The sequence below is a fragment of the Melanostigma gelatinosum genome (assembly GCF_949748355.1).
Source record: "Melanostigma gelatinosum genome assembly, chromosome: 20".
Lineage (NCBI taxonomy): Eukaryota > Metazoa > Chordata > Actinopteri > Perciformes > Zoarcidae > Melanostigma > Melanostigma gelatinosum.
Window position 1 is genome coordinate 7314373 of NC_136653.1, and position 19917 is coordinate 7334289.

The 19917-nt window shown below is 41.2% G+C and overlaps 2 protein-coding genes across 4 annotated transcripts; both read left to right on the forward strand.

Moving 5' to 3' along the window:
- The first annotated feature begins 1013 nt into the window (after positions 1 to 1013).
- LOC306794118 (copine-3-like) lies at positions 1014 to 8581 on the forward strand. The gene is made up of 16 exons (XM_079292037.1): positions 1014 to 1196; positions 1634 to 1806; positions 2037 to 2216; positions 2308 to 2382; positions 2856 to 2927; positions 3023 to 3100; positions 3182 to 3271; positions 4189 to 4287; positions 4429 to 4512; positions 4657 to 4716; positions 4971 to 5104; positions 5407 to 5461; positions 5697 to 5748; positions 5847 to 5980; positions 6574 to 6807; positions 7442 to 8581. Exons 2-16 carry the CDS (start codon positions 1648 to 1650, stop codon positions 7559 to 7561), a joined length of 1626 nt encoding a protein of 541 aa, XP_079148163.1. The 5' UTR covers positions 1014 to 1196; positions 1634 to 1647; the 3' UTR covers positions 7562 to 8581.
- Positions 8582 to 9317: 736 nt separating this feature from the next.
- Positions 9318 to 19454, forward strand: LOC306794117 (copine-3-like). 3 transcript variants are annotated; one of them, XM_079292036.1, is made up of 17 exons: positions 10204 to 10333; positions 11204 to 11392; positions 11538 to 11717; positions 11867 to 11941; positions 12059 to 12130; positions 12667 to 12747; positions 12899 to 12988; positions 14572 to 14670; positions 14873 to 14959; positions 15229 to 15288; positions 15483 to 15616; positions 16370 to 16424; positions 16510 to 16561; positions 16963 to 17096; positions 17261 to 17497; positions 17606 to 17720; positions 18264 to 18399. In XM_079292036.1, the coding sequence occupies exons 2-16, from the start codon at positions 11234 to 11236 to the stop codon at positions 17714 to 17716; spliced, it is 1626 nt and encodes a 541-aa protein (XP_079148162.1). In that variant the 5' UTR covers positions 10204 to 10333; positions 11204 to 11233; the 3' UTR covers positions 17717 to 17720; positions 18264 to 18399. The 3 variants fall into 3 exon arrangements, with proteins under 3 accessions (XP_079148161.1, XP_079148162.1, XP_079148160.1); XM_079292035.1 differs by lacking the exons at positions 10204 to 10333; positions 17606 to 17720 and adding an exon at positions 9318 to 9443 and having other exon boundaries at positions 18264 to 19454; XM_079292034.1 differs by lacking the exon at positions 17606 to 17720 and having other exon boundaries at positions 18264 to 19454.
- Positions 19455 to 19917: the final 463 nt, after the last annotated feature.

Sequence of the window (19917 nt, forward strand, 5' to 3'; positions counted from 1 at the left end):
TCAGAAAACGTTGCAAAAGGTCAATACTTGGGGAGGGTTGTCTCTAACACCAACGCATTGGTTATATTTTATTGTATAATTCCTTCCCTTAGGTCGTCTGGGACTGGTCTACCTTCTGTTCCCAGAATTAGAACTAAACATGGAGAAGAAGTGTTCCGTTTTTCTGCTCCACATATCTGGAACAAAGTCCCAGAAAGCTGCAGGTCTGCTGAGACCCTCAGCTCCTTTAAATCAAGATTGAAGACTTTTCTGTTTGCTGCTGCCTTTAATTGAACCACATTCAAGGATATTACTCAATTTCCTGGATTTCTGCATTTTACTACTGTATTTTATTTCTTATACTGCTTTTTAATGTTTCAATGACTGTTCTTAATTGTTTTTAAATCTCCTTTTATTTTGCCTTATGGTTTGATGCTTTTAATGCTTTTATGTGAAGCACTTTGAATGACCTTGTTGTTGAAATGTGCTATACAAATAAACTTGCCTTGCCTTAAATGTGTTACTTTATTTAACACACACACCGCCACACACTTTTTTCCACACTAACGTTGGTCGTTTAGCACAACTTCAGTATGCTACATTGCATGTCACCACACCGATACGTTTGTGTATTTAACAAATAAATAAATTGAATGTCAACCCCGAAATACTTAAAATTAGTTTGAGGGCAAAAAAATAACACAATAAACGCTTAGATATCTAGATAGACATCTACACAGGCCATCACACGTGTTCCAGAAATGTATCATACGTTAGCTTTCACAGTATTTTAAATTATCTGCATTTAGTTATTGCTACGAACGGTATTTCTTGAATGCACCCCCGGGGAGTCGGTCCCCTAGATATGTAGTCGACAAGAAACAACCAAAACTCCCGAGAGTTCCGTCGTCATTTTACTGCGGTGATTGTATCGGACGGTTTCACTACAACGTTTTGATCTTTTTTACACTCATACAAACTCATGGTTCGATTTAATTTTCGCACAAATATACCAACAAACATAACTTTGTTGCCTGTCGGGCGATTTAAGAGAACAGAAGAAGTTAGCTATGTTATATACGAAACCAGTTAGCGGAGCACTACTGAGACTAGGCTCCGCCCCTCCACCCTCGGGCTGCCCAGCTGTTCTTGTCAGATAAACACGTTTGACCACACCAGAGACAGGCAAAACTGGTTATTTTGTAACAGCTAAAGAGGTAAATAAATCAACGTAAGCTTTCAACTGATATGAGGAAACACTGTGTAACTTAACTAACTAGCTAGGTGGAGACTTTAGGGTAGCATTAGTGTTTGTGCACCAGGCCTCGCCACACCCAGTAACTGTCACTGCATGCATGTCCTCATTAATTGACGCTAAGAGCAAGATTTCACGCTACACATTTTTTTATTGTTGTCTTTATTTATGTTAAAGATAACGTAAGGTATTCTGTGATAACTGCTTAAAGGTACAGTTTGACCAACGGAAGCTGACGCGGTTTTTTTCAGTCATTTGGCTGAGTGGGTTCTGTCAAAAAATATTTTCCTCCTAAATGTAGAAGTATAAAGTAACAGGAACTTGAGATATTTAAATAACATACAAGTACCTTGAGTAAATGTACTTCGTCATTCTAATTATATGGGGATATCGTCTCAGTACAACCAGCAGCCATGGCCTCAGGTGGGGCCCCAGTGCCAGGGGCCACCCATTGTGCCACCAAGGTGGAGCTGACCATCTCCTGCGAGAACCTCATGGATATGGACGTCTTCTCTAAGTCTGACCCTCTGTGTGCCTTGTACATCAACACTTCAGGCTCCCACTGGTATGAGGTCTGTATGAGGACACGGGGTTAAATGTCACATGTTATGAATATGACTTTTTTTGATTAGCAATTCTATAAACCTTTACATCTAACAAAGACGTACCTGAATGCATTGTTGCCACAGTAGTTGTTGATGATCACTGTTTTATATTTCAATGTATGTTTTTGGCGTCGGATTTAGCACAAGTCCTCTTGACATTATGGATTATAAGTATGTTGTTTTTCTTTATGAATCAGTTTGGACGCACAGAGATGATCCTGAACTGCCTGAATCCAAAGTTCGCCAAGAAGTTTGTGATCGATTACTATTTCGAGACGGTGCAGAGGCTGAAGTTTAGCGTGTATGATATTGACAATGACACCTATGACCTGGGTGATGATGATTTTCTGGGGGAGCTTGAATGTACCCTGGGCCAGGTGAGCTTCGCCTTGTGCAGTTTTGAAAGAAGAGTTTGGCCGATCCGCCACCTTTTCACGTTCTGTGACGCTGCCAGTATTCTGTGTCCAGATTGTTTCGAGCAGGCAGCTGACTCGATCTTTGCTGCTGAAGGACAAGAGGCCTGCAGGTTATGGGACCATCACAGTGAGTGCACTCTTTTCCTCATTTGTAAAACATATGACGAGCCATGCCGTATGAGGCCCTCGCTTTGCTGACACTGACACACTGGACAGAAGGGCTGCATTGTGCTCAGGCAGTTGTGACACATGTGTTATCGTCTATCTGATAACAGAGAGTTTCTCACCGTGATTTTATACACAAAACTCCAATTGGAGGTTTGATACTGTAAAGTTTAGTTAAAGCACCAACAAATACTGCGGTGTACTGTATATGTTAAGGTATTCGCCATCTTTCTGGAATTATATGACATGTTGCATAATTGCGTCTGGTGATGCTTATAGTGATCTTTTGATTTATTGCTTCTCTCTCTTTGGTATAATATGGTGAAGGGGGACACAGCTAGGTCTAAAAGAGTTATCCATCACTGTCCAAAGTACTAAATCCCCAAACATTTAAGAGTTTTGATTTCTTTTGTTTATTTCTTTTTTTCAAAACAGATATGTGCTGAAGAGATTACAGACAACAGAGTGGCAGACATTGAGGTGTCAGCCCGCAGGCTGGACAAAAAGGTAACATGGGTCATTTAAAATCGTTAAGTCTGATATCTTTATTATTTCGACTGCCCTGAAGTACCGTTAATTATTATTTGAATATGGATCTGTAGTTTTTGTGGTGGTCCGACCCTTTCCTGGAATTCTACAAGCAAACAGAAACTGGCTGGCAGCTGGCTCACAGGACAGAGGTAAACATGTTCACCAGCAGCTCCTTCCTCATGGCTCAGAGCCATCACTGACCTGTGGCTCATCGTGACCCGTTCATGTAGGTGGTAAACGGCAACGTAAACCCAATATGGAGACCCTTCCGCAGCTCGTTGCGGTCTCTCTGTGGAGGAGATGTGGAGAGACCTATAAAGGTAATTTCATTTTTCATTTCAGTTATTTCTCTCACTTATTAATAATAAGCCTTGTAAAATGCAGCACAATAACACAACCTCCTCCCCTAACAGTATTTGTTTTTCCTTTTTTAAATTGTTTTTAGATCAGCTTGATTGACCATGCTACTCTTATGTTATCTTACTCTAACATACTAATGATTCATTTTGTAATTGCATTTTCGTCTTCATTTTGCAATGCTCCCAAACGTAAAACATGCTGCACCTCCAGCTGGATAAGCGATGTGTCTCCTCACCTGAAGGTGTGCATTTTTGCTACGTTCTTTTTACTCAATTGAGTTACTCCCATTGCCTTTACTATATCTACAGTGATAACTAGGAGCAGCGGTGTATAAAGTACCCAAAAGCCATTGGGCGACTGCTCCCATCATAACTCCATCTGATCATCCACAACATGACTCAAATATCAAAACATGATCAATACTAAAGCAGCACCGAAAGTAACAACCCAGTCATTACTTGAAACTGAAACATGTCCTGTTCATCTTCAAAGGGAGTTGGTTTTCAAAATTGCGAGAATTCAGTCTCGCTCTTCTTGGGCTGAAGACTAGGAGTGACATGTGATTGATTATTTGAGCATGTGAGGTGTGACCATTGTAGTTCATTGTAAGGTTTGATTGGTTTTGGACTAAATGTACATTGAAAATAAGCTGACGCTTCCTCGCTGACCACCAATAGTGAATACTTTTAATAATGTTTATATCACATCTACGGGGATTCGCCGTTATAGTCTCAAATAGACAGGATGAATAAATTAAGGTTGATTTTCTGAAGTCGTTACTAACATGTCTTGATGTTTAGTTTGTCTCGCTTTAGAACTTCTTTATGGGCTTTTATTTTGTCACCTCTTACAGAAAATCTCTGTTTTTTTTCTTCAGGTTGACTGTTATGACAACCATGTCAATGGCGCCCATGACCTTATTGGGAGCTTTAAAGCCACACTGGCTGAGATGCAAATGGGAACACACTTTTCTCCTGTGAGACTTGTATATATATATATATGTATGTGTGTGTGTGTGTGTGTGTGTGTGTGTGTGTTAGATTCCAGCTCTATCAATAAAAGCCTTGTTGTTTTTAAGTTTAACTGGCATAAATATGACTCATGATTTCACTTGCAGGCTGAATTTGAGTGCATCTCCCCAAAAAAGCTAAAGAAGAGAAACTATAAAAACTCTGGAATCATTTACATCAATAACTGCCAGGTAATGATTTAGAAAAAAATGAAATTGAAGACGATTTAAATGATTCTTAATTGATTTCAATATATTTCTTACTACAGTCTTCAATGCGTCACGGTACATTGTGCACTGCTGCACACAGTGAACGTATTATTTACCTTCTTTCAGGTGGTGAAGGAGTATACCTTCCTGGATTATATCATGGGTGGTTGTCAAATCAACTTCACCGTGAGTTTGGAAATGTCAGACACAAGATGTTACTTTTATTTATCTTCACAATTTTTAATCAGCAGACCACACGTACTGACTGACTGTGCTGTCCTATTTGTAAAATGAATTATTTCAATTTTTTAGTAATTTCTTCCAGGTAGTGTGCCTCTCTGACACTTGCAGAAGCTTTATATATCATATACATGTCCTCTCATTTGCATTTGAGCAGATCCTCATATCTTGATTCTTATCCTCTCTCGGACTCCGGCCAGATTGCCATTGACTTCACAGGCTCTAACGGGGATCCCAGCTCTCCCCAGTCCCTCCACTATATCAACCCTGAAGGCTATAACGAATACCTGACAGCCATCTGGGCGGTGGGTAATGTCATCCAGGACTATGACAGGTAAACACAAACTCGGCTTCATCCTACATAAAAGTACCACTTCAATTCTCTATTGCAGAGTTTGGAAAAAACAAAAGATGTTGAAGCAGATCCATGCAACAAGTCAGCCAGTCAGATGCAAATGCAACTGGTTGTTTCCTGACTTCTGATTTGAAAACTTGTCTCGGATTAAGTTTGATTGATAACAATGGTCACGCTCCACAGGACTTAGTTTTACAGCTTTATTCTACTGACTGATGTGCCTTGTGTAGTCTCATTAATGTTATACCTATACCTGTATTTGTTCTGTCCTTTTTCTGTAGTGACAAGATGTTTCCTGTCTTTGGTTTTGGAGCCCAGCTCCCTCCCTCCTGGCAGGTGTGAAAACATTCTAGAAGGCCTTAAAAATCCTTATTGTCATTAGCATTTTTTTATAAAGTTGGTAAGGACTAGAAACTACTTGTTTCTAACAAGATAAACATTAAGGGGCATACGAATAATGTGTTTTCTGACTTGTTCCATTTTAAAATTCAGAAGTTGATGCAAAATTGTCATGGACTGTATTGCAAAGCTCTTATTTATTAATTCATTTGTCTTTAATTGATGCTGACAGGTTTCCCATGAGTTTCCTATCAATTTCAATCCAGCAAATCCATTCTGTGCGGGTAAGTCAAACTTTATCACAAGATGTGAAGTGTTTGGTTTGTATAAGTTGTTCAGTAATGCAGCATTAGTGCTGTGCGTGCGTGCGTGCGTGTTGCAGGCATAGAGGGTGTGGTGGCGGCCTACCAGCAGTGTCTACCCCGGTTGAAGCTCTGGGGCCCCACCAACTTCGCTCCGGTTATCAACCATGCAGCCTGCTTCGCCAGACAAGCTCTCCGGCAGAGCATGGCCTCAGTAAGTAGACACATTCCTTTCCCAGAAAAGTGAGAAATCTGAGGACACTCCGAAATCAAACAGTTTTTACATTCAGCAAGACCAGCTGATAGAAAAACAATACCTTAATTAATAGGTAATACCTGTTGTTTTACTGCTTTTGTTCCCTTTATTACCACAAAACATTTTTTTCAGTTCATCTTTCATATATTGTAATAACATTTTTCACTTTTTGATACCTCGATACCTTCAAATGTCATGTTATTTCAAAAACATTCTCCATGAGAAGAATATCTGATTTATTTAGTCAAATCTGGTTCACAAAAGTTAAACAAACTTGCACAATTAGTGTAATGTAAATCTCACATTATAGGATTCAATGTTGTCTTTGTCAGAGAGAACTTCTGATCACTCATCTGTGATTAAAAAATGTTGTTCAGGCAGTATGTAGTAATAAGATGTGTCCTAATGGTCCAAACAAACTTCAAATTGAAAGCGATAATATAAGTTCTTAGTGAAACAAACCAGGAAACAAATAATATTCTGATACTTAATAATGGTAAACGTCATATCTGGCATTGTCATCTTCTTTTTTTCACTCTGTCCATCTGCAGCAATACTTTGTGCTGCTCATCATCACAGATGGAGTGATCACAGACATGGAACAGACATGCACTGCTATTGTGGAGGCCTCTCGTCTGCCCATGTCTATCATTATAGTGGGTGTGGGAGGGGCGGACTTCAGCGAAATGGAGTTCCTAGACAGTGATGACAAATTGCTGCGTTCGCCCAGGGGTGATGTCGCCTCAAGAGACATCGTCCAGTTTGTGCCCTTCAGATATTTTCAAGTAAGCAGCAGCCCATACCTTTATACTGCCACAACAGAGTTATTCTTTGTACATATAGGGGATTTTTAAAGGGGCAATATATATGATTCAGAGCATTGATATAGCAGCAAACAACTATTATCAATGTAAAGATATAGTGGAGTAATGTCTACCGGAGCAGAGAATGAAGTTTCTCTGGCTAGCTCACCACCCTCTGGTTCCCCCCTCAGGTAAGCTCTGTTAGCTCTGTCAGATATATTTAGCACTGCAAGCTGCCGGCTCAGCTGTAGCCATGTTGAGAGACGTATAGAAATGCTCCCAATCCTGTACATTGCACCTTTAATGTCTTAATTGGAGAATATTTCATCATCCACTTAATTATCACTTTGTATAACGGGTGTTTACTGATTTAGAAGTAAATGTAATATATTTAATATCACACGTTACACAATTCAGTTTTGTATTACGTTTGTTCTTGAGGGGCAGCTCCTACTGCTCCTCCCTGCTAATAATGTACCGCCGCTTGCCTTCTTTTGATGTCATTGATCAGCATGAGCTGTCAACAGTACAGATACATGCACACTTTTAATGTCAGGAAGCATCGTCCCAAACATGGCTAAGACTAGCTTCTATTCTTGTAACATTGCCATTGCAGGGGAACAGCGTGGCCCTTGCCCAGAGCGTCCTGGCGGAGCTGCCTGATCAAGTGGCCTCCTTCTTCAATTCTTACAAGCTGAAACCCCCAAATATACTCAGTGCTTCTGACCCGTCATAGACAGTTGGGTTCAAGTAACCCAAATACCACATCCTCCCTACTTATCTGCATCTCCTGCACCCTCTTTCTGCATTTCCTGTATAGAATGGCACAAATGAATGCCATTAAATGAATGTGGGTAACAAAGACAAGCATATAGGATTTGACTTGATTTTAAAGTTCATAGAAGTGGATTTGTTGTGTCCAAGAGACACGACAGCTTGCAAAGTGCATGTAACCCTGAAAATGTAACGCTTGACATGGTGGTATCGCTTTGTTGATTTCATGTCATTATTTTTCTTTCTTTTCCGCTGTATTAACTCTTCTCTGCTGTTACTTTGCACAACCTCTCTATGCTGCAATTCTTAGAGACATGTTTTGTGTCTTAATCACCAAACTGAGAATACTGAGAAATATAGTGTGTAGGGTGTTTTCTGTTTAATTTAGTACAAAGTTTGAGCTTTTTCTCTGATATTGTGGAACATGTTGACTTATTTTGAGGGAATGTGTGTAAGCATAAAAAGTGTAATCTCAGTTTCAGCTATTGTAACATTGGAGATCAATTGGATAAACATCTGCTGCCCCCTGCTGTGAAAATAGTTTGTAGCCAAATGTATATATTTTTTTTCACCTGCATCAGTGTTTTCAGATGATTTATGTTCACAACAAAGACACTGAACTGAAGATGTTGCATCTTCTGGCACTGTGGCATTGTTCTGATGAGGGAAACGTTTTGCCACCGGCAGACATACGTCACATCACGGTACAATGATCCATATTTAGGTTTATCTAACTTTACAAAATATATTTCACAATGTATGCAACTGTCAGTAAGAAATAACATGCATACAATGAATTCATGTATCCATGTTAGTCATTAATACAGAGTTTTTCAACCCTAGTGTGACTTGATATGAGTGCGGGTCATTGGAGAAGACTGCTTTGTAAACTAGCCACACAGTTCAGAAAAAGGTTAAGAAAGCTGCATTTGTGAATCATGAATTTCTTCAAGCTGTTCATTCAGTGACATTACTCGTCTTTTGGATTCTTTTATGAAACTGTTGGGGGTTCGAGTTGGATGGCTGGAAAGAAGAAAGCGCTGAAGATGATCAACAACAAAAACAACTCTTGATTTAATTGAATCTGGACGCTGTGTGAATATCCACAACACTGAACCACAGTTCTCTCATAGTGGGTGTTTATGCTGTTGATGCTCCAGTTTTTGTCTGACTGAAGGCTTTCATGACTGGCAAATGTATGCTTTTGGGTTTTCTGCATGACTTTCTCAAAGTATATCTATTTAGGAAGTCTTTCCACAGCTGTAATATTTAATCAAATTTCCACTTTTTTGTTGGTGTTTGTAACCATTGTTTAAACCTAATGATGTATTATATGTAGCCAAGTGGTTTACCAGCTTTACTATATTTTGTTTAAGCTGACAAAACGGTGGGTGCATCGCCAGGGGCGGACTGGCCATCGGGGATACCGGGGGAATCCCCGGTAGGCCGACGGGGTTTGGGCCGGTTTCTGACATCCCCGGCCCCGACTATATTATATGCTTCACAGAACACGTTCAATTGACTCTAATACCGAAAGTCAATAATCAGTGAAAACTGCATCAACAGTATAAACTGACATTATACTACTCCTCGCGATCCGAGGACGCCATAGCACGGCTGGACACTACGGTGCTTTTAAAAACTTTTCTCCATAACCGCGGTCTGCGCCGTGCGCTCGTACCGGGCGACGGTCGGGGCGGGGCCGGCGGAGGTGCGAATGGCCGCTGTAGACCGGTGAAATACAGGTGCGGCTCGACTGTCACGGCGTCCATGAATCGAGAAGGACTTCTTACTGGAACTGAAACGATGTACTGGGATTAAATTTTTTGTCAACAAAGAATTTGGTAAGTGACAAACTGCGTTTTTTTTTTTTTACATCTGCAGTAACGTTTTTATGAATAATAGTTGATGGCTCGTGCTCTTGTGTGGTGGAATGCGTGGATCCGCTGCAGGTCTGCTGGATTGATGTGCTTTGTTGTCATATGAATATATGTGACTGGTTCTTATGACTTTGTGGCTGTCATTGTGTTAATTACGTTGATTTGACTATGCGAGTTACAAAGCGAGCTCAAACGTCTGGCACGACAGTGGGATAGGCTGAAGGCATCAGTATTTGAGGAGTACACAACCAAGACAACAGAACCCGGCCGGAGGATGCTGAAGATGAGGCAGAGATGGTTTACAAAAAGTGCTCATCTTGCAAGGACTGTCCAATCTGTTGCTACCGAGTTCTGAAGCAGTACAACCTCCTGACAGATGCATACAACATCATAGGCCTTGCATACAGGTTCCTGATTATCCTCTCTGTCACACAGGTAGCATGTGAGCGAAGCTTTTCGACGCTGAAATATATCAAAAACAGGCTCAGGAGCTCGCTCTCTCAACAGCACCTGGAGGCTTTTATGTTGATGGCTACTCAGACAGATGTTTTGCAGATGCTGGACAGTGAGACAATCATAGACTGTGTTGCAGAAAAGAGTGAGTTGCTGCAAAAACTGTGCATTGAGTGGGCAGCGCGCCGTGTATTGAGTGGGCCGGTCTGACAGTAAATCCCGGGCCACTTTTTCCCCCTAGTCCGCCCCTGTGCATCGCTTTCCTCTGCAGCGGACTGATGGGTGACTGATGGGTGCCCCTCTGGCTGGAAACGAGCGCAGTGGGCCCCGCCCACACAGCGCGAGCTCCTCATTGTCTAACTGCTACTGACAGCTAACACCACAGCTAGCTAGCTCACAAGGTAGGACGTATAAAGTGAACACTCCTTTTAACAATATGCAGGTTTTTTTTAACGTAAAAGTGAATATGACGTTAGACAAAGGTTTTATGTAATAACGTTACTACTTCAACGTTACTTAAAGCTACAGGACTGCTACCATGTTAAACTATCACGGGATCTTTAGCTGAAACAAAAAAGGCGTCAACTCGTTCAAGTTAACCATTGCTAAGTCAACGTTAGGTAACGTTAGTTAATACCCGTTATATGTCATCGATTTTAACAGCAAACGTGAGTGAAGTGTCTTACGGACGTCCTGCATCGTTAGCCAACGTTAACGGTAACGTTAGCCACAGCTCGGTTAGTTCGTTTTTTTCCATGAACGCTAACGTTACGTTAATGAAATTAACGTCACGTCAACGTAAATCAATTCTCTTTACAATGGATAGACCACATGATGCAACGACGAATGTTTTCCTGTGATTCACCGCTATGTGGCGTATTATAGATGCATTCCAGCAGCTACGTTTTATTACAACTAAAGGGGCTGTAAGTCCACCATATGTCAGCCGAATTTACAAAACGAATCATACAATGTGCTCTACTCGCGATACATTTCTATTAACTGTTAATAAACACATGTATAACAAGCTTTGGCGTGTTTACTGGGTCCTCTTCGGCTTCACGTATTTTGGGCGTGTCAACTGGCAAACTGTAAAACTACATTGAGACAAAGTTAAACTTGACAAGTAAACATTATTAATGTCCGTTAAACAGACGGCGATGGAGCACATGTTTTACAAAGTACAGATTGCTGCTGCTCTCAGTATGAAGCCGTCGCTCAGTCGGGTGGGTGTGGTGTATAAAGTGTGTAACTGTGTTTGTGTTTGTCAGTTCTTGTGAGTGTGTGTCCTCCAGGCTGTGATGGCAGCAGGCGGACCCCCGGGGCCAAAGGCCCCTGACTGTGTGACCAAGGTGGCACTGAGCATCTCCTGTGACAATCTGCTGGACATGGATGCGTTCTCAAAGTCTGACCCTATGTGTGTGCTTCTCATGAACAGTTCAGGGCCTCACTGGTGTGAGGTAAGACTCTCATCTCATTTTATGTTGATACCGCAACATGCATTTGCTGTCACTTTTGAAAAGTCAAACACCTGCTGTGAGTCAACAGAGTGTCTTGGCTATGTGCAGAAATAGGCGTTGACTCTGAAACGTGTATCTGTGTCAGATCGGCCGGACGGAGAAAATCCAGAACTGCCTTAATCCCAAATTTTCCAAGACGTTTGTCATTGACTACTACTTTGAGATGGTGCAGAAACTGAAGTTCGAAGTGTACGACATTGACAGCGAAAACGGCAGTCTGCAAGATGCTGACTTCCTGGGAGAACTGGAGTGTACCTTGGGACAGGTTAGCGCACTTTGTTTAGCACAAAAGTCATCATCACACATGCTTACTCGTCATGCTTCTTTCTTTTCACTAGAGTTGAGCATAAAGTGGTGTCATGGCCGTGGTCTGGGTAGAAAAGATAACTCTTTTGATTTCTTTTTCCTGTCCAGGTTGTGTCCTCAAGGAAACTCACAAGGCCGCTTGTCATGAAGAACAAGACACTTGCAGGGAAGGGAACCATCTCTGTGAGTCCCTGTCGTTCAGATTGACAATGACATTACGAGATGTCTGATGTGGTCCTTCGTGTACTGTATTTGCACTTCTTTGATATTTTTGACACAAAGCTGTTTCATGTTCTGTAGATATGTGCTGAAGAAAGAACAGACAACAGGGTGGTGGAATTTGAAGCTGCGGCAAGAAAACTGGATAAAAAGGTATTGATTGCTACTGCACATTTGTCTTGTTTTTTTTTAGAAATTCAGAAATGTTAAGATATTGTAGCTTGGATACGTAGGATTAATGAATCATTCTCTATCATCTCGTGATGTTATTGGTTGCACTTAATTCCCATAATATTGGAGATTAAATATTAATATTTCTGAGTGAGCAGGATTGTGGTGCAGCTGGAGAATGTAGTTTGAATGGGACTCAGTTGCTGGCCGACGTGTTTTTGTTCCCATGCGATTAAAGCCGAACAAATACATTTAAAATCTAGCTTTTAAACACAGTCCGATTCCACTACTTCATCATCCATTAAGGAAATGCAAGTCTGTCAAACGATTAACTAAAGAAAGCTTTCTTGTGTTAACGTATTGACACTTTTCCCCGCTCTGACTATGGCTGATAAATGTGCACAATCCGCAGATACATGCATTAATCTCTCTACGTCCACTGGATTAAAATGAAGGCTCAGTGAACAAACTCAGAGTTGATTTAACTGACTTCATGTTGTTTTCATACTTATTTCCAGGATTTCTTTGGTAAGTCCGACCCGTTCCTGGAATTCTACAAGCAGACAGAGACTGGATGGCAGCTCGCTCACCGGACAGAGGTACGGATATAATCATGGTGTCCTCATGTGGTCCAAGGATCCTTGGACAGTGCGTGGGCAAGTGAAGTCGTGACTACATTTGTATTGACAGTTTGAAGTGTAAAAGCGGTGAATGCATGTCAACTGTCCAAATGATTTTTGATCGGTACAGGTGGTGAAAAACAACCTAAACCCAATATGGAGACCATTCAGAATCCCACTGCAGTCGCTCTGTGGAGGTGATGTGGAGAAATCTATAAAGGTATACACACACACACACACACACACACACACACACACACACACACACACACACACACACACGTTGACTGTAAGACATGGTGACTGATGGCACAATGTTGGCCTTTTTACTGTTTGTGGTCTTTCACGCTGCGTGTCGTAATATGCAGGCTTTCTATTGGGGGAACATTTTACAATCCTTCCTGTCTCATCCTGGCTTAAGTAGTGTTACCTAATGTGTAAATGATATGGCGACTGGAACTCGTTCAGTGACGGATTAGCTTTACTGAATTAATTTGAATTTTCCAAAGTTGTTTTCCCTTCCGTGCAGAAGCAAAGGACCTGTGAGATTCGGCAGAACTGATACAGGGAACATTACCAATGGGATAATCTCAAAGATCCAAAGACCAAATGCATTTTACGGCTTGTCTCATACAAGAATATAGAAGATGTTATTTCTTCCCAGCTAAACATCAACAACAAAAAGCACACATTTTTGATCCCTGAAGCCTTTTCATGTTGTCACAGACAGATTGAATCAAGGCCAAAGTGAGGAGCCTGCCTATGTTCTATTGATTGCCTCGTGTGCACACCTAAGGGTCTGATAATCTTGGCACAAATAAGGAAACTGTGTGTTAGCATTAGTTTGTGTGTTGTTTTTTGTTTCCAATCCTCTAACCCTGTAAAAAGCACACTTGTCAGGAAGGGATGCTTTCCAGTCTACGGTGCAAGTGAGTTCACTGTCTCCACCGTGAGTGCTCTTCACGTGAAGGATGCCGTGTCTTTAACGGGACGGGCCCAAGTCCTTAACGCATCTACGTCTTAAAGGAGTACGTCAACAATTTCAGGAGTTTGGCTCATTGGTCAACTTACCTGTAAAATTATCAGAGCATCATTTAACAGGTAACTAGCAGTCATTAAAAATGGATTAAACAAGAACAGGAAGTATTTGTAAAGCTAAATTATAAGTCAAGATATCCAGATAGGTCTGGTCGTTTTTCTCAGTTCACAAATAATACCAAAATACAACACATCAACGTGTACTAATGTCCCTGTTTACATATGATATATGAAGCTTATGTGTGCTAGAACATTTAATGTGACATTAACATTATGTTTCAACAGGTAAATTGACCAAAGGGAAAAATCCCCAAAACGTAGACGCTTCCTGTTAAGATGGATTCCTTCTTTCGTTATCCATTACCGTTCTTAGCTAATCATCTCGTAGACTGTAGCATCACACGGTGGTTTGTCTGACCTGTTCTGGTTGCTCCATGCTGCGTGTAGACATGTTTCCTTTCACACTGAAGGTGCTCAGAAGCTGCAGGGTGCAGATTCTGAGCAGGTGCTCTGTGTGACTCTCTCTGAAGGAGGTAGTTGGTCCTTCCCCCTCTCTTTTTTAGCCAATTAGAAGGCTTGCGTGTGTGTGTGTGTGTTTCTGTTACATTTCTTCAATATCAGGGTGTCGTCTCACAATCGAAGCTTCACCCCCAAAGCATGCTCTTTTTTTTGACTCATCTGCTTTGATTTTCACACAGTGATGCTAATCTATTATTAATTCTTTCCCCCTCAAGAGAATTAACTGGAACTGTCTATGTTTCCTAGGTAGAGTGTTATGACTACAACAACAGTGGATCTCACGACTTTATCGGCTCATTTGAGACCACACTCTCCCAAATACAGCAGGCATCACAAACATATGCGGTGAGCTGTCTCTCTCTCTCTCTCTCTCTCTCCCTCTGTCTGTCTGTGTGTTTATGTGTTCATGGTTGTTAGTGTTGGCATTTTCCTGAACCATAAACAAACAAAAAAATGCTTCTCTCCCATATGTTCTTTCTCATAACAAGCATTTGATGAAGCTTGGCAGTGATGCTCATGTACCCTTGTGTGTGTGTGCTCCTCTCAGGCTGAGTTTCAATGCATCAATAGCATGAAGAAACAGAAGAAGAAAGGATACAAAAACTCTGGTGTTATCGTTGTAAAGCAGTGCAAGGTACTGTGGTTTGAATATTCTTTTTCTTTCTGAGCTAATAGCTGTTTGTGTTCAGTACATGCGTACTCCACATGAAGTCAGTTGTGTGACTTAGAGATGTTCAGATGACAGTAGACGCTACCTGTACATCAAAAACATCGTATTCAGACATGCTCAATATTATGTAATAACATTCAAACACCACTACAATGCAGTACCTCAGCATGCATGTTGTTCCATATGTTTTTTGCAACAGTTCTATGATATCTGTCAACAATATCTATTTTCAGATCGTGAAGGATTACACGTTTCTGGATTACATAATGGGCGGCTGTCAGATTAACTTCACCGTGAGTGCTGCATCTTTTTATGAATCTTTGAAGAAACGCTGAAAGAAATATCCCTGATATTTACATCTTACATTTTTTTCTTTTAATGACATTGTACATTGAGGATTTAATGTTTTCAGGAAGCATTAATTATGATGTTGTGAAAGCATTATCCAATTTGATTAGCTCTGTTTTTAATCCATCCCCCGGGGCAGATTGCCATCGACTTCACAGGCTCTAACGGGAACCCCAGCTCGCCCCAGTCCCTCCACTATATCAACCCCGGAGGCTACAATGAGTACCTGGCTGCTATCTGGACAGTGGGGAATGTCATCCAGGACTATGACAGGTGCATGGATTATATGGTTATACATAATACATGTTATACATAAAGTTTTACGTTGGTAAACAAAGTAGAGGAACAACACACCATAAATCATGTTTTTCTTCCTGTAGCAAATTTAGTCAAAACACCAACAGTGAATGTGAGTTTTCTTGTGGATTCACTGAAGGTGTCAGATTAATTCTAAAGACTGCAGCAGCACAAGGTTTAACAGGCAGAGATGGAGCAAAAAGCACATCTTGTACCGTCTTCTAAGATCACTGAAATCATCATCTCTCAGGCACAAAATCAGTTTTTTAGTCAGACCAGATCAGTCTACAAGAACTATTCTCTCCTTACAGTGTATATAAAGTAAAAAGCCTGTACAACTACAGTGATCAGACCAGCACAGACCAGCTTTCTGCAGCACATGAGCTAATAGGAAGGGAGATGTCCCAACTTAACATCCTGGTATTCCATGTTTGTGTATTATTGTTTATCGTACAACAATCAACAGAATTTGGTCTCTCATGAAGTTAAATGATACAATCGATGTGAAAATGTATCGGCCTATTTAATATAAGAATGCAGGGACGAGCATTCAGAACACACGGCTCTTACCCGTCTTGTCCCGTCATGTCCGAATGAAGCTGTGAGGAGCATGAATTAAAAGGTTCCCACGTCTGAATGTCACAAGGCCTTCCTAAGAGCTGTAGTCTCATCCTTTGTTTGTCTAAAATTACTATGACAACAACACCTGTTTTCTTTCACTTCCTGTAGCGATAAGATGTTCCCTGCGTTTGGATTTGGGGCCCAGATCCCTCCTTCGTGGCAGGTTTGTGCCAGTTCAAACATACTTGGACGTTGGATATGTTTTCAATACATTCTCTGATGCATGTAAAAACTGTTTGTGTTCGCAGGTCAGCCACGAGTTTCCCATCAACTTCAACCCATCAGATCCGTTTTGTGCAGGTGATGATAGACTGAAGCTAACGTGAACTCACACTGCTGTGTGTTCAATGAGACCGAACTGGACATTAGCTGTTCACAGATTTGGTTCATCACAATATGATTTGAGATTGGCATCATTTGTTCTTCCGCAGAAACGTGGTATGGGATGTTCAAATCATACATGTAACTTCTACAGCAGAAATTTTGATTTTCAATAGTATATATCAAAATGTGTCAACTTTTCACCAGTAAGTTGCACTGCTCAGCAGTTTGTCCTTGTCCCATACATTTGATCGCCACGTGGCAGCGTGCTGTCCATTTACGATCGTGCTGAATTTCAGGCAAATATGTATATAATGATAATCAATACGTCCCATAAGACTGAAGTTCTGATCACGTGTGTGTGTGTGTGTGATTTTTAGGTATAGAGGGTGTGGTCCAGGCCTACCAGGAGTGTCTGCCCCAGGTGAAGCTTTACGGCCCCACAAACTTTTCCCCGATCATCAACCACGTAGCCCAGTTTGGAATGCAAGCCATGCAGCAGAAAACTGCCTCTGTGAGTTGCTGGAAGTAATATTATAATTGTGTCTGTTGTGTGCAAATGTTTGTCACTGTGGTTTTGAAGTAGCTACTAAACGGAGACAACGTAATCTCGATCGCTTCTTCTTTTCCAACCGGTCTGTTTCTTGTGTTGTTCCCTCTCATGTCAACGTTTCACAGCAATACTTTGTTCTGCTGATCATCACTGACGGAGTGATCACTGACATGGATCAGACGCGCAGCGCCATTGTCAACGCCTCTCGCCTGCCCATGTCCATCATCATCGTCGGAGTGGGCGGGGCCGACTTCAGCGCCATGGAGTTCCTGGACGGAGACGATGGGAATCTACGCTCTGCTGCGGGCGAGACTGCCATGCGGGACATCGTGCAGTTCGTGCCATTCAGGCAGTTCCAAAATGTAAGCTACATCACGAAGCGACGTCTTTATAGGCATGCACCGCATAAGCTTCTTTAAAAATGAATTAAGTCATGCATACATTTGAATGTGTTATACATCTTATTTCAGGCAGGCAGTGCAGCCCTTGCCCAAAGCGTACTGGCAGAGTTGCCTGACCAAGTGGCCTCCTTCTTCAATTTATTTCACCTGAAGCCCCCCATCGATCCCAGTCCTTCCTAGAAATGTAGGCGCACCCCCAGTCTTACCCGCATTTGATCCAAAGCTGCATGCATTTCAGTAGGAGCGTAATTATACAACCTAGTTTGCTTAATTAACCACCCTGTTTTTCTTTTCATGGGGTTTTTATGGGGTTTTCATAACTATAAGAGCAGTATTAATCTTCTCATCTAACTCTCTGGTTATAAGTAATAAAACATATTTCCCATAATGTCTAACTATTGCATACAGAATACATACCAATACCATTTCTATGTTGTGGGAAGTATGTTGACATTACACTTGTATACTCTGTGCTAGTGTAGTCACTGACCTCAGCATCATTTGTTTGGGCTGGTTATTTGCCACCGTCAGTGTAGAAACAGAGATGTTCAGCGTTCACCTGCGTAGTCCCGAGCTCCTCACTCGTGGAACTGACCTCTAGGAAACATTCATATCCTGATCATACTTGAATATTCATCCAATCGGTGCAACACACAGACGCCTGCAGCTCATCTCCGCCGCTCACCGCTTCTCCTATTTGGTTCTCTCCTCTGCTGCTTCTCTTTAGGGTCCTCAAGAACTGCTCGCTCAGAGCGTCTTGGCAGAAGTCCCGGGTCAGGTGACGAGCTTCTTCAAAACCGTGAGTCTGAAGCCCCCCCACGGCGACACGCCTCTCCCTGACCTCTCAGCATCAGCACCCCCCCAGTGACCAACATCTCCCCTCAGGATACCACATGAGCATGCAGCATCCAGTCTGGCAGTCATGCTACGACTTGTAAATACTGTGCAACAGTAGTATAAAGCCATAGCACACAGATATTGTATACATTTTCTAACATTTACTAACATGTACTCAACTGAAACATTTATTGTGACACTTCTATGTGACTCAAGTGCCAGGATTGTTAATTGTTTGATTGATCTGCATTGATTTCAACAAATGTGACTTGATTTAAGGTCCTTGGTTCAGCCATCTCATCAGTCTGTCTGAACGTGTACATGAAAGGGCTGGAGACTGGAGTACTTAATGTGTTCTCCGTGTTTGTGCTTGTATTTCCTCCAGCATCGACATATTGCAACCACTTGTATGTTGGTTCTCACACTTTCATGTTTCCTTTGAAATCATGGATTTTTTGGACAGATCAAAATATATACTGTATATCAAATACAATTCAGTAATGTTTACATAATGGATGAATAAGTTTGCGTAAATTCTTAACTTTTGTAGGTTTTACGTGACCAAAACAATTATTTTGTACACTTGGTGCTGTTTTGTATGTCAGTCAGTTTTTTTTAAATTCTGTTCCACCATTTGATGTTAACATATTGTGTTAACAATGAGAAACCCTAGAAGTGATTGATTACATCAGTAAGCTTCATGCATGCAGCTATAATGCATGTTTGCACCGATGTACATGAGAAGTTCACTCCGTCTTAAGAGATCGTAAAACGTATCACTTTACTGACTGTTAGAAAAATTGCCCAATACATTTCAATAAGTGTACATGTATATTTAATATGCACTGATCACTGTGCCATTGCCTTAATATACTTTGTCATTGACTTTGTTTTATTGATATTTTATGTAGATATATGCAATGCAAGAAACAAAACGCAATGTAAGTCAACCTACAAAATAGCCAGCTTCTATTTCAGTGTTTTTTATATCAAGATATTAGATCATTTAAAAGTGTTTTTTGTGCATTTTGTTTACCACTGCCTTCCTGTCATGACATTAAAGAAGTACTGTATGTATTTGAACAAAGTAGTGATTCATATTCATGACACATTTTGTAACACAACCAAAGTGTTGTAACACTGGACTTTGTCCTAGGATGAGCATCTAAAGACAATGAACACACTTCCTTGTTCTTTTTGTGTCGCGTGCGCACACACACACACAGTCATGTTCATACTGATGCTAATACAATGTGTACCTTGTTTACCAACGAAATAAAGCGCTGGAGCGATCCGATAAACAGCCCTGCAAAGGGGCGTTTATGACACAGTGTGTAACTGCAGACGAATATTAAATTGATCAATTTCCCGTCCATGCAAAAGTGACCATGAGTAATCCAGTAAGACTTCCGGTTGTGCACACTGAATCTTCCGGTGATCATTTCAAAATAAAACGTTCAGACTTGACAGCGATGCAACTTGCTCAGTGACCATCAGAGTATGGGGAACGTTCATTACACATCAACTCTAATTATAAGAGCGTC

Excerpts from the sequence above, each read along its gene's own strand:
- LOC306794117 (XM_079292035.1), top strand. The coding sequence starts at position 11,234 with ATGGCAGCAGGCGGACCCCCGGGGCCAAAGGCCCCTGACTGTGTGACC. Across the intron at positions 12,131-12,666 it reads CAAGAAAACTGGATAAAAAG|GATTTCTTTGGTAAGTCCGA; the intron begins GTATTGATTGCT and ends ACTTATTTCCAG. Across the intron at positions 16,562-16,962 it reads ATCAGATCCGTTTTGTGCAG|GTATAGAGGGTGTGGTCCAG; the intron begins GTGATGATAGAC and ends TGTGATTTTTAG.
- LOC306794118 (XM_079292037.1), top strand. The coding sequence starts at position 1,648 with ATGGCCTCAGGTGGGGCCCCAGTGCCAGGGGCCACCCATTGTGCCACC. Across the intron at positions 3,272-4,188 it reads ATGTGGAGAGACCTATAAAG|GTTGACTGTTATGACAACCA; the intron begins GTAATTTCATTT and ends TTTTTTCTTCAG. Across the intron at positions 4,288-4,428 it reads TGGGAACACACTTTTCTCCT|GCTGAATTTGAGTGCATCTC; the intron begins GTGAGACTTGTA and ends TTTCACTTGCAG.